This window comes from Podarcis filfolensis, assembly GCF_964270895.1.
Source record: "Podarcis filfolensis genome assembly, chromosome: 9".
Taxonomy (NCBI): domain Eukaryota; kingdom Metazoa; phylum Chordata; class Lepidosauria; order Squamata; family Lacertidae; genus Podarcis; species Podarcis filfolensis.
In genome coordinates, this window is record NC_139610.1 from 42218006 (window position 1) to 42232411 (window position 14406).

A 14406-nucleotide genomic window follows, 5' to 3' on the forward strand; every position below is an offset into this window, starting at 1 on the left:
GTTGCACCACTTTGTGGTGGTTCTGGTCCTATTTGGGCCCCATGGAGCCTTCAGGACACAATTTTAGCCCCTACACTGTTTAACATCTACATGCAACCACTGAGTGGGGTCATCCAGAGTTTTGGAGTACATTGTGAGCAGTATGTTGAAGACACACAGCTCTACTTCTCCTTTACATCTTCAGTGGATGTGCCGAATTGTTGTATTGCCTCTGTAATAATGGACTTGGTCAGAGCCAACAAACTGAAGCTCACTCCACCTAAGACTGAGGGTCTGTTAGTGGGAGGTTCCCTAGACTGGATGGATGGGAGGTTGCCTGCACTTGATGGGGTTACACTCACTCTGAAATAGTGGATACATAGCTTGGGGGTAACTCCTGTATCCTTTGCTGTCAGTTGGCCTTAGTGGTGCGGAGTGCCTTCCATCAGCTTGGACTGGTGGCCCAGCTGTGCCCCTATCTGGACAGAGATAGCCCATCTTCTGTTGTCTATGCTCTGGTCACCTCTAGGTTTGATTACTTCGATACGTTATACCTAGGGCTACCTCTAAAGACGGTTTGGGAACTTCAGCTGGTGCAGAATTCAGCAGACAAGTTGTTCACCGAGTTAAGATGGTTTGAGCATATTCCACCAATCCTAGCCCAACTGCACTGGCTGCCAATTATTTTCCAGGCCCGATTTAAAGTGCTAGTTCTGACCTATGAAGCCTTAAATGGCTCAGAACCACAATACCCTAAGGTCCATCTCTGCCCATATAAACCGATGCAGAACGGGCCTTTTCTGCAGTGGTTCTTTGTGGAATGGTTTCCCCAGCGAGTTTCGTTTGGCACTTTCATTATACATCTTTAGGGGCCAGGTGGAAATGTTCCTCTTCATCTAGGCCTTGGGCTGATTAACAGTATGTTCTTTTAAATGTGTTTGTGGGAGGGGGGTTATTGGTTTGCTTTGTTCTTGTTCTTGTTTTTATTATGTACTTTGTGGTTTTCTTCCATAATTTATGCCCTGAGATGTTCGGATGAAGTGCAGTACACAAATTTAATGAATTATAAAAAAATGGGATTGCAGTGACTCTGATTCACTGTTCCAGCAGTATAGGACACGTCCAATCTAGTTTATTAAATATAATTGTAGAAGCAAAAATAATGCGTAACAGGGTACAGAAATGAACATGTTTAATGAAGAAGCTGCTCTAAACATATTATGAGCAGATCAACCTGTCATCAGAGGACTTTCGTATATAAAGGCAGCTCTGTCTCCAACCAAGAAGAGACAGCAGATTCTCTTGAAATATAAGAGGCTTAAAAACAGCACTTCATTTGCTTTATAGTGGTGTGGTACATTAAACTTAAATGTCAATCATTACCATTTTGCTCTCATTTTATTAATATAAATATAAATAACTTTTAAAAATATTGGGAATCCAAGTGGATGGTGTTTTCATCTTTCCTGAACACACAAATATGCCTGTGTGTTGAATTTCTTGAATACAGTGATCCATACTCAAAACACTCATCTCCCTCTGTTCCATTGCCCTTGTAATAAATAAGAGATGTAGAGCAGGGTCTCTGAGGATCTTAGTGTCTGGGATGGCTAGTGAAAGCAAACATTCTCTGACATAATTTTTAGAAATATGTGATGTGATTATATTACTTTCCTATCCCAAAGATACTTTGTATATATATAATGGCGATGACAATTTTAATTTGAAATATCAACATCAACATAAAAGTTGCAATGACAAAAGTGGAATATGAATGCTATTATTTAAAAAAAACAGGATAACAAAAGATAACAAAAATAATTAAATCTTTATCGATGCCTGAAAGTTTGACTTTCAAGTGATCGCTAGCGTTTGCGTAATGGGTAAGCAAGAGATGATTTCATCACTACTAATTTTAACATGAACTCGGGATTTAGTTAGCTTTGTGAATCAAGAGCTTCTGATGTCTGTAGTTCACTTATCTTGCAGATACAATTTATATATCAAAATTCAGTTCTCCTTTTGTTAGAATGTATGGTTGTGATAGTGCTTTATTTTTCAGAGGTTCATTATTAATATTCTCAAGCATTTTCCACTACTGTGATAATTCAGAATTACTATTTTACCAAAGTTCCCCAAACAATTTTAGCTATTCGGAAAGGCAACATTTGTCATTTAAAAAACAATTATTTTAAAAATTCTGAGAAAAGTACAGTGACCCCTGTAAAATATGATTGGAAACTAATACATGGCAAGAAAAAGGCTTAGTTACCATGACTATATGTACCAGATTATGCTTGTTGACTCAGCTGACCATGGCAGCATTTTGATGTGACAGTAAACTGTGGTTTGCTAATATGTTCAAATCCTCCCTGGCCAACTAACTGACATTTGTTTGTGGCCACCAAACAACAATCAGAAATCATGGCTTGAAGCTGGCTTATGAATCTCAACTTGCATTAAACATGGCTTGCTCTTAATATCCAAACCTGGTAACCTGGTTTAATCCTAGATGGTTTTGGTGCTCTACCTCAGATCTGTAGACACTCACATAGCTGAGCAAGTCTTGCTTGCACTCTTCTGGACCTCCCACCGCCCCTCATTTTGCCTGGCAAGAGGCTTCCTATTCCATTCACCTGCTCAAAGAGAAGTCCTCCCTCTGCAGCCTGTCCACTTAGCTCTGTAAGCCTTGCAAGTAGAAAAACATCTAAGGGGATCACAAGCCATTTTACCAAATTCTCTCAAAGCACAACTTTGCTCTTAGCAACCTATCCCAATTTTTAAAAGTAACATCATTTCACAAAAAAACCTTGAATGCAAGCATACAATAGTGACCTCTGTTCCTCCACATTGGTCATGGAAGAGTAATGCAGTGGTACCTCGGGTTACATACGCTTCAGGTTACATATGCTTCAGGTTACAGACTCCGCTAACCCAGAAATAGTACCACGGGTTAAGAACTTTGCTTCAGGATGAGAACAGAAATCGTGCTCTGGCGGCGTGGCAGCAGCAGGAGGCCCCATTAGCTAAAGTGGTGCTTCAGGTTAAGAACAGTTTCAGGTTAAGAACAGACCTCTGGAACGAATTAAGTACTTAACCTGAGGTACCACTGTATTTGTGACTTCTCAGCTGATCCTAGAGTGGTCCCCAGAGAACTGTCTTCATGGAGCCAGATAGTTAAAATATGATTGCTCCTTCAGGGTAGTGATGGCAGAACCCAGGTGTAAAGATTGGAAACTGCCCATGGCAAGCATTGGTTTTAGAGAGGGTGGGGAAAAAAATCACATATACTTTTTCATGTTTCATTGGAGAGAGCACAAAGTTTTTGGGAAAGTCAAAGCACACAGAGGTCAGTTTCTGTACACATCTGCATTAACAACATCTTGGTTATAGTATCAGGACTCCACTCTTGCAGACTTCCCCTGTTGCTGCTTTGGATACCCAAGGCTCTCAGTAGCTGGTATATATGAGACAAAGAGACAAATATTGGATCAGGGAAGAGAGAGGCATTTTTGTTGACCTATGAATCAGATGCAAAAGGTACTCCAAAATGTACCACAATGAGGTGATAATTAAGTGGCTATTTAAAAGAAAAGAAAATGTCAAAGGGAGCTCAATCATTCAGCTCACCAGCTGAAGCCATTCTTTTTACAAAAGTCATCCTTTTTATTTTATTTTTTAAAAAAGGAAGCAGTCAGTGCTCTCAATACCCCATGCTGTTCTAGGATAAACTAGGTACCATCCTTCTTGATAGTTTTGACCGCCAAGCGTACTATGGGCATGAGCACTGGTGCTTCAGAAAAGAAGCAGCAACAGCAGCCGAGGCAGAAAGCTCCAGCAGTTAAGCAGACCATTTCTGGAATATTTGGGCAATTGGCTTCACTATCAAGGGCATAGACAGCTACTGGCGCTAAGTCAGCCTTCTCAGGAATTGCCTTGTCTCCTCATCGGCCAGTAAAGCGAGATGAGCGCCGCAACCCCAGAGTCGTCCGCGACTGGACTTAACAGTCAGGGGTCCCTTTACCTTTACTGTCTCCTTTAGGATAAATTTGTGCTAGTTGTGACTGGGATCTTCCCGCTCCACTCATCGTCGTGACCTTTTTATGGCCCAGTAGGGAACATGACAACACAAATGGGCCGAAATCACATTATTATTATTATTATTATTATTATTATTATTATTATTATTATTAAAAATATTTCTAGCCTACTCTTTATTGCCAACTGAACCCAGAGTGGGAACAATTTAAACAAAGCACAGTATGAACACAAATAATAGAAGTGCAAAAAATATGCACAAAAATAGGAGAATAGCAACTTTCCACTGACTTTGTGTGGGCATGTCTATTATGGTAATTGATTTAATCTCCTGAGCACAGTTTGTGCAGGGACATCACTGCAGAAGCCCTGTGGAGCATGTAGAGGTTGGATAGCTTGTGTCCTCCTTTCTGGGGAGATAATTGAACTCTGCATTGTTTAAGTGCATTTGCCTTGTTTAGGAAACAGCCTGATGAATAGGTGCTGATGTAGGAGAAGTTGACTCTTAAGTAAGAATATAGGCATGACAGCATGACATTAGTAATCCACTCATATTGGTTATACAAGATGCAGATCAGGCAGATCCTCACATTCTTGATCTTTGGAGCAATCATGTGACTAAGTATTTGCTTGCTATTTGTAATTATTTCTCTCAATGTTCCCTCCCCATATAAATTTACATATTTTTCTACTTCTAGAATAATCATAAAAGAAAATGCATTTTTAAACAAGCGCTTTCTGATAATTTATGATGAATGTGCCTCAGGTTTTGCTTTCTTTCCCCTGCATGGTCAGTGTGCCTTGACTCTAACATGAAGGAAGTGATTGTATGTGTGATTGAACGGATGATCTCCTTATACAGGCCTACTAATTATTATGTTTTTAATTAGCCAACTATCTTCTTTAAACTTGACAGTCCATGAAGCCCCATATTGTGGGTGATGTTTTGTAACAAATGACAATTGAACATCTGAACTAATTTGTGTACAGTGTCTTCTCCATTGGCTTGTTGTTGGCAGTGAAAACAGTCCTGGCAAACACTCTTATTAGCTATGTGGTATAAGCAGAAATAAACCCCCTGCTGTGTGCCTATAATAGAAGGTATTGTGGACTTTTATGAAATAAAACAACATTCAGACCATAAAGTCTTATATTCTGATTTCAGTTTTACCAAACTAGATTTGGAACCCAAATATTTTCTTCATGTAGGCAATGGGATGATTCATTTAGCATGCACCCAACATGGAAGAATACAGTAAAGTCAATTTGCTTCCATATGTTGCAACTTAATGTAGAAGGGGGAAAAATCAATGTTCTCTTGCTGTAGACATTAGTTCCAGTTATCAGAATAATGCAAGTGGAGTTAGAGCTCATCAGAAGCAGTATGTACATGCAAGTGAGTAAGTACAGTCGTACCTTGGTTCTTGAACAGAATGCGTTCCGGGAGTCCATTTGACTCCTGGAACAGTTCGAAAACCAAGGCACAGCTTCCAGTTGGCTGCAGGAGTGTCCTTCAGCCAATCAGAAGCCATGGAAGCCGCACCAGACATTCAGCTTACAAAAATTGTTCAAAAACCGGAACACTCACTTCCGGTTTTTTATTATTCAGGAGCCAAAATGTATGAGTTCTAAGGCGTTTGGCAAAGAAGGTACGACTGTACAGCAAACATTTACTTGAAGGAAGCTTCCATTCTTTAGAGTTGTTGAAGAACATTGAACCTAATAATGATCAGCTGCTTATCCCCAGGGGTTGCTATTTGCATTTTTATAAAATGTGCACATTAAATGCAAAGGGATATTTAACATCATGGCTACTCTGGCCCTTAGAAGAAGCTTGTCAGGAGTGGGTAATGTATGTGCAGTATATATTTCATGCAGAATAAGCAAGTTCACTCTCTTAATACCTACATGAAAATTTCACAGTATAACTTCTTTTTAAAAGAGGTTTCAATTCAGCTAAATTTTGGCAGGCATCCAGAGGCTCCCTTGTTCAAATGGAAGCCTATTCTACATGTGGACACCCCCCCCCCTGCAATTTCTGTCATTCCCCTTTCTGTTGCAGCCCACTGCACCACACTGTTCCTGCATCCCCCTGCTTACAAAACAATCAGTAGAACAACAACATTATAAAATTGCAGTCTGTTATAATAAATAACAAACAACATTTAGCAACATTAAAATAACAGCAGTAAATGAAAGCATGAGTAAATGTAGGGTCATAAACTCAACCCCAAGTGGTGGTACCATTTTTTTTATTCTGCTCAGTAACATCATTCTTTGAGCTGCTTACGGACATAAAATGATGAAATACGGTTAAAATAGCAATATCATATAATGGCAATATCAAGCTTTATTGGACATTTGAAGGATACAAACACAAAGACAAAAATGTGTATGGTTTTAAAGAATATTGTCAGTCACTGGGAATGTTGGCAGTTATACGGCTGGAAATGAAAGCATGTATTGAAACACCATTACCCAGATGCCAGGAGTCAGTAGCAGGTTTTGCCTTCTTTTAACAGCCTGTTTATTTCATCCTGTGGAACTCAAGGGAAGCCACATGACATCAAGATGACATGCTTTGAAGTCCCAGCAATTGTTGGGACTTCAAAGTGTCAAGAGTGTACTTTAAGGCATTGGCAGCTGCATCTCCACTGTATGTATAATGCTGGGTGTGCAGCAGCTGTGTGGTTTGGGAAAATGAGCTGGTAGGACCTTGTGCTGGGCCTAATTAAGCTTGTGGACTAGATGTTCTCAATCCCTGGCTTAAAGGAATGGAGCACAGCAAGGTGGATGGTTGGGTTTTTTGTTCCCTATCCACCCCATAATATTCCTTTTCATGTAAAGCAGGGATAGGGATCTTAGGGCCCTCCATATTTTGTTGGACTTTGGCTCCCATCATCCCTGACCATTGGTCATGCATGCTGAGGCTGATGAGAGCTGGATTCCAACATCATCTGAAGGGCCATAGGTTCCACATCCCTGATAGGCTTCATTCATTCATTCATTCACACTTTATTTGTGAATTGGAGAGATTCATGGATCAAAACCACACATGCCTCATCACATCTAGTTGGACCCTGCAAGTACAGTGGAATGTTGGAAGAATGGGATACAATATTGGGAACCAACTTTTATTTAGCTAGCTTCAGTGTTCAGCTTCAAAACCCAACAGCTACCAGTTTTATTCCTTCAGATATATAGCTAAATCAGTTGGTGTCTTCTGTTAAAGTAGCATTGATTTGCTCCCCTCCCCTTAGTCCGTGCCTGAACATTTGTACCGCACTAAATGTCATGCTGAATTTGCAACTAAATGAAACTGTCTCCATGGCAGAATCTTAAATGCCTAGAGACTGTTTCCTTTGTGAATTCCAATCAAATGAATGATCCTAGTTGCTACTTGAATTTCCTTGTGAACCCAAGAGACAACTAGACTTCTATCAGGCTCCGCAGCAGCTACTTATGGGTAGCTATGAGGCCAGAAGCCTTTTCATATAACCTGTTGGTTGATTGTTCTAAATTGTTGCCAGATGTTGATGAACAGTAATCTGACAAGAGTGAATGGGCAGCTGAGTGTAAAGGGCAGTTCTAATAAAAAGAATAATGAACACTTTTTGCTTTAATGAATCCCACCAGTCCATTTGACAGAATTCTGCCTGTTGACCCTGCTAAATCAAATTCATACTTAAGCTGGTTTCCCTGAAAGCTACCAGCTAAGCTGCCAGATAGCCATCAGATAGGGATTCTAAATTTCAGCTTAATGATACTGCCACCTAGTTTTGGGACACATTAATTGCTTTAAGATCCAGCTGTGCAGCGAGGACCTTGTGTTGTGCTGAATGTGAAGAGCAGCAGCTTGATTTCATTTGCTTCTGTGACACAAGAGGAGAAGCTGTATGATATTCTGTGTCACTGCAAGCATCAGTCTTGCCCTCATCTTCAAAAACACATCTGTTAATGTCTGTCTTAATGAAAGTGTGTCAATGTTTTCTGAGTGCAGAGTTTCAGAGTGGAGAACCAGATCTTTACCTTGAAGCTGCATCAAGGTCTGACTGTGAATCTTGGGCTGTGGCTCTCGGAGAGGCAAGTTCTGAAGGTCTGCGCAATAAAATCGAGCAGCTCCAGAGACTGATCATGGAAATCAAGGAAGAAAGAGCAGCAGATGAAGTACATCAGTTCATTCCATCAGCACAGGCAGACAATCTTGCAGAGTCTAAGCTTACAAGTAAGCATATTGTTTATTGGACCTTAATCCTGTTAATACTTTTTTTTTTTTTGGTGGAAATCCTCTCTTCTGTGAATGGCCAGTTTTAGGCAGATTAGAAATCTTTGTTGCCAAGTGTTATTGCACTCCAGTGCTCATAATCACTAACCATTTGGCGGTGTTGCCTCGGGCTGATGGGATTCGAGTGAAACATTATCTGGATGAGCACAGGTTACCCCTCTCTTTTGTTGTAGACTGGCATGTTAATATAATACTGATAATGTATTTTGCCTCTGGCTTGCATAACTTGCATAACTTGCTTCCTATGGAAGGCAGATATATAGCTGTCAGTAAATCTGTTCTTTGTAGTGTGTTTTTTTAAGATGCTGTGTACAAATGTTGTTTTGCATGTATTTCTACAAGACGTTTAATGTTCAAAGTATGATACTGTACTTACCCTTATAACAAGTAATTAGAGACAGATCATTAGTTTAACACTTTCATTATAGAAATGGGAACCAGGACTGAGAGATAGGCTTGTTTAAGGTTTCCTGACTCCAAGCAATAGTACTCCGCCTGTCAGAATTTTGATCATGCTTCTGAATCATAAGGCAGCATCATATAAATTTGTCAAAGAAGAAAGGAGCTGAATGAATTGGCATCACTGGCTAACAATGGACAGCTAAGGCCAAAGCAACTGCCATGTGTTCAGCAGGGCTTGTATTTAAGACAGCAGCCCTCCATACCACAGAAGAAGCCTCTTTTGCAATTACAGGGAGTTTCAAAAACCCTGTGGGGGTGAGTTAGGTTCTGTTATTCCAATGAAAATTGTGGGGAACCCCAATAAACATTCCATGGATTGTGATACATGGTAGTGTCGCTATGCATGGAGGAAAAAAGCTAAACATGTTGCAGTTTCCAAAAAATAGACCAGAGACAATTGTACTTCATCCAGCAGAGCTTTAGTGCTACTGAAGGCAAATGAGCATAATGGTCACAAATCCAATAACATTCAGGATTGGCACAGTCCATAAGAAATCCATTTGCAGCAGACTTAACTTTAAACTAACAAGAACTTATAATAAGACTAAACCTTAACACTATAGCATACAGAACAGAAACACCACACCAGAACAAAGAGATAGAAAGAGAAAGTTAGTGAAACCCATGCTCCTCCTGGCCTGACTATTATAGTCAGCATGACCTTGACAGAAAAGATAACACAACCAGTATAAACCAGCTGTACTCAGCTTCCCAGAAGGAATAACCCAAACATCAGAAACCTTTTTTTTCACACAGGCAAGCTTCAAGAACCCTCTTGAACTAAGTAGAACAGGAAAGATCTCTATACATCAGATCAATACTTTCTGTACTAAGAAATGCAAACTGTTAATTCCAAGTACATAAGTTTAGGCAATGAGTAAGTCTGATTAAATTAAATGGGGTTTACTTCTTGTAGACATTGATATCATTGCACTGATAGTCTTATGGAAATATGATGTTTACTGAGTTTCCACTGAGTTTAGTCACGTGACCCTTCTAAATACATGTCCAGCCATTCTGGTGAAGTAATAATTTGTTGAAAAAAGCAGGAGTGAACTTTGCATTCTGAGAAATTTTGATGTAAATGACATAGCGAATTGCACAGGATAACAATTACTTCGTCAGGATAGCTTTCCCACTATGATTGTGATTCATTAGAACACAAAAAATATTTATTGATCGACTGCAGTGGGCTCTAAGAAATGTAGATGTGGTGAAACATTGCGTCTTGATTTGCAGCTCACTGTAGGTACCATTGGTACAGTGCTAAGTATACTTCGTCATATAAAATTCCAGTGTATGAATTATTACCGTATATATTTTAACTAGATACTCTTTTACCAACAGATCTTCAGAGGACTGTCAGTGAACCAAAACTTGAATTCAGTCTTGGTAAGACACAACTTTAAATTTTGCATAAAACTAAAGTTGATAGGTCGCATCCAGCCAAGTCATACTCAGAGTAGATCCACAGAAACAATGGGCATGACTACCTTAACATCCATTGTGTCTACTCTGAGTAGAACTTAGTTGGATACAATTATATAATATATAAAGAGCATGACTTTCCACTTTAGAAAGCCCTGAAAAGAAGAGAGGCGTGTAACAGCCATTTTATCAAGTGGCCTTGTAAATGAATCTCTAAAACCTTGAACGGAAGCAGTTTGGGTTGTTTAATCTCCTGATGATCTGGCTGAGACCTTTTTATTATTAAACACTGCAAACTTGGGGCTGGAACACTTACGCATTCTAACCTTTATAATATATGGAGGTCTATAAAAGATAGGATTTTTAATGTTGAACTAATTAATATGTTCATGTAAAAATTATTTATAGGAAGGGTTTTAATTTCAAGGTACAGCAGCTTCTTGAGTGTTACCTTTTGAAACAGAATGTCTCTTTGGGAAAGTGTATCTTATTAATTGGTACATGCCATTCTTTTTGTTAAAGTACATGTAGCATAGCTAAAATGTTCAATCAGTCAAGCATACTAATTAACTGAACATGTCTTCATAGCATTAGATAAGCACTTTTTCCCTGTAAAAAGTGCAGCTTCCCTTGCTTTGTTGAATTGAATTCCAGTGCTTTCAGAAACATTGAGTCATTTCTTCAAAACCTACAAACTGTGCAAGCTTTGTCATTAGTTTCTTTCCGTATCAGGTTATACAGTTATAACAGATACTTCAGTATGATGCAATGTGAATTTAATGGCAGGAATTAAGACCAGAATTAAGATGAATAATAATGTTAGCTTTGTTTAGATAGAAGGAACATGTGGATTACTTGTGCCCAGATTTATTCTACAACCTACTAACTGCTTAGTGATTGGCTGGCTATTACATTTTCATAACTTTGGCAGCAATCCAAACCACAAAAAGTGTACTCAGAATTAAGTCTCATTGAATGCAGTGGGCCTCACTCCTAGGTTAGTAGGGTTGGGCTTGCAGCTTTACTTCCATAATTATTTTAGTAGCTGGGTAGTCATTGTCTTTTACTGTAAAGGCTAGAAGTCATCTTATTTCATCATGACGTATACTGCATTTCAGGTAATACAATTTCTTAACCTTATCCTAAGCCTTAGCCTTATATTTGATAGATTGCGTTCTTTCCCACTTTTTAATCCAGAAGTGGGGATGCAGCATGCATAAAATAATAAAATATACCATTAAAATTACATTAAGCCTGTTTCTATACTGTATGATACATAGCAATATTCTTGGGTAGTGTATTTTCCCTTCCAAAAGCCCAATTATTGTAATAGTTCCTCAAAGGTCACCTAGCCCAAGCCCAGCCAATACAGAAATCCACTCTAACAGTATCCCTGATAGATGGCTATCCAACTTCTTCTTAAAAGCCTCAAATGATGGAGAGTACACAGTCATCTGAGGGAATGATTTTTTCTTGTAATTTGAACCCATTGGTTCCAGATCTATCCTTTTGTCTGGACCAACAGAAGGAAAGGATCGCTTCTATCCTATGCTTTTCATACCAGCATTTATTTTTAGATTTTGCTTTTCTGCAGAATGATTCTAACTTGAGCTCATTAGAGAAGCCCAGCCCATTAGAGAAGCTCAGATTTTAAAGAGGCAAGGATATATGGATAGTGACCTATGATGTTTTTCTTCTAAAGCCAGTAGGCGAAAGAAGACTTTTCAGTCATAAGTTTTACTTGTTTGTTTTGGATTAAAAAGCATATTTTGAGGGAAGTATTTTGAGTAACCACTGTTCAGTGAAAAGTTAGTGGATATCTGAGCTTGAAAAGCTATTTAACAGCTGGAAGGGTCCTGCTGGGATTTAACCATTTTTAAGAGACACAGTTTTATCACTGATGTTCCGGAGTGATGCAGCAGATAATGGGATGGGATTTTGACAAACATTTCAGACTAAAGGAGATGAAGTGAAGATATAATAACAAAGAGAAAGGGACTCAGTGTTTTGAGAGTGGGGGCTTGGAGAGGTTTATGGTTTCAGTTATTTATTATGCATTAAATTGTTTAAGCACAGGGTTGGGGTTTTTTTTAAAATAAAAAAAGCATTGTGATTTGTTCTATGTACTGTATTACTTATTTCACATATTTTTCAAAAGCTGGCCTAAATTTGTTTTTGACTAAACTTTACAACATTTACATTCAGTTGGACAAATGTATCACTCCACTAACTTGCACCATTAATGCAAATTTTGTTTATTTTGATGGTTTGTGTTCTAATGGGGTTCTGTTCCTCAGATTACATCCATTATTTTGCAAAGACGCCCTTGGCTTCATCAGGGAGTTCTACTGGTGAAAATATTTTCATGATTGCTGGGGGGTGGGGTTGTTGGTGTTACTTCTTAAAATAATTTTTAAGTACCTAAAATTTACTTTGTTCTGTACATAGTCGCTGCCTGCAGCCTTACACTCTAAAAGGTGTAGGGACGTAGGTGGCGCTGTGGTCTAAGCCACTAAGCCTCTTTGGCTTGCTGAACAGAAGGTTGGTAGTTCAAATCCGTGCAATGGGGTGAGCTCTCGTTGCTGTGTCCCAGCTTCAGCCAACCTAGCAGTTCAAAAGCATACCAGTGCAAGTAGATAAATAGGCACTGCTGCGGCACGAAGGTAAACAGCGTTTCCGTGCATTCTGGCACTCATCATGATGTCCCATTGCGCCGCATGATTTAGAAACACCGACTCTCTTGGTCTGAATTGAGATGAGCGCCGCACCCTATAGTTGCCTTTGACTGGACCTAACCGTCCAAGGGTCCTTTAGCTTTTACTCTAAAAGGTGTGGCTCATATGGAAAAAAGGAAGGGAAGGGAAGAGGAAATGAGCAAACTCAGGTTACAAAGCAGTTCTGGGACAGAAACAGTTTCGGAGGGAAGGAGTCAAATGGCAGCTGATCTCTCAGTGAAGCCAATGGTGAGGGCTTTGGTAGGTTTGGCCAACAGTTACATCCTTTTGGCATGTTCCTTTCATTTTAGAAAATTAAACAATATAGCTCACAGGTTGATTGTCTAAGTCAAATTCTGAAGGTTTTCCCCCTGAGACCATAGAGTCTGTATTCAAGAGTCTTAGCTACATTTATTAACAATTGAGGTATGTTTAAGGAATTTTATGGGTTTTATGAGTAAAACTCTCACAAAAGTCTCTCCATGTGCTCCTTTGCTATCATAGTGCATTACCCCTGGCCTGACAGTGGGTATTGGCTATGGGTACAATAGGAACACTTTCTCTTTCGCTGCCCTATAAGGTTGGAAATACCTCCCAGAATCCAACTGGGAAAATTCAGAACCAGCAAGACCAGACTACCCTGAAGGACTGGAAGAAATTCATGATATATTTGAAAGACATTTGTAATCAATTGACATTGCTTGTAGGTTTACAAGAAGTTTTGTAAGGAGAACTATATGAATTACTGAGAAGGAGGACTAAGAAGGAGTTTGTTTAGAATTTGGATTTTATAGCAATAAGTATAATAATAAAATGCAAAATTAGAAAGGAAGTTAGAAAACCATCAGTCGAGGATGATGGAAGTCCTAGGCTGTGATAGCCAAAGGTCTGTTATGTTGTTTAAAATGGGATGTTATGTTTGGAAAACATGTGTAAAAAACAATTATATATATGTGTGTATATATATGTGTGTGTGTGTGTGTGTGTGTGTGTGTGTGTGTGTATATATATATATATATATATATATATATATTTGTTCCAGAATCCTTCCCAGAATCCTTATGTGTGTTGCTAGCACTCCTTAAAATCCCTCTGTTTTCACATGAAGGAGCACATCTGAGTTAAAATTTGGGGTGCTAGGAATGTTTCCCATGGAAGAATTCCCAGCTCCCTGACAACTGCCTGCAACAACCCACTGCAACTAGGACTGAGCTAACCAGGAAAGAGAGCAGTGTTTTATCGCTTGCGAGAGTTCCATCTCCCATAGGTAACTCAACATACTGCTGTGCTGTGTATGAAGTTTACTAAACCACAAAGATGAAGGGGGAAGAAAACCACTCCCTCTTTTCCTTCCTGTGGTAGAGGCTGGTGACCCTTCTGCACAAAAGCAAAAGCATTTTCCGCTTATACACAAGGCAGTCAGAATCCAAGCCAAGGTGGAGAACCTGTGTCTTTCCCAGGTATTGTTCAACTCCCATCAGCCCAGCCAGCATGTTTGAT

The 14406-nt window shown here is 39.3% G+C and overlaps 1 protein-coding gene across 15 annotated transcripts in view; it reads left to right on the plus strand.

Moving 5' to 3' along the window:
• Positions 1-14406, plus strand: part of INPP4B (inositol polyphosphate-4-phosphatase type II B) — a gene marked incomplete at its 5' end in the record, with an annotated part of 258219 nt that overhangs the window by 112310 nt on the left and 131503 nt on the right. For all 15 annotated transcript variants that reach the window (XM_083571055.1, XM_083571067.1, XM_083571062.1 and 12 more), the window contains 2 exons: positions 8018-8242; positions 10112-10156. In XM_083571055.1, the coding sequence (XP_083427181.1) occupies positions 8018-8242; positions 10112-10156 (270 nt within the window). The remainder of the gene's footprint in view (positions 1-8017; positions 8243-10111; positions 10157-14406) is intronic.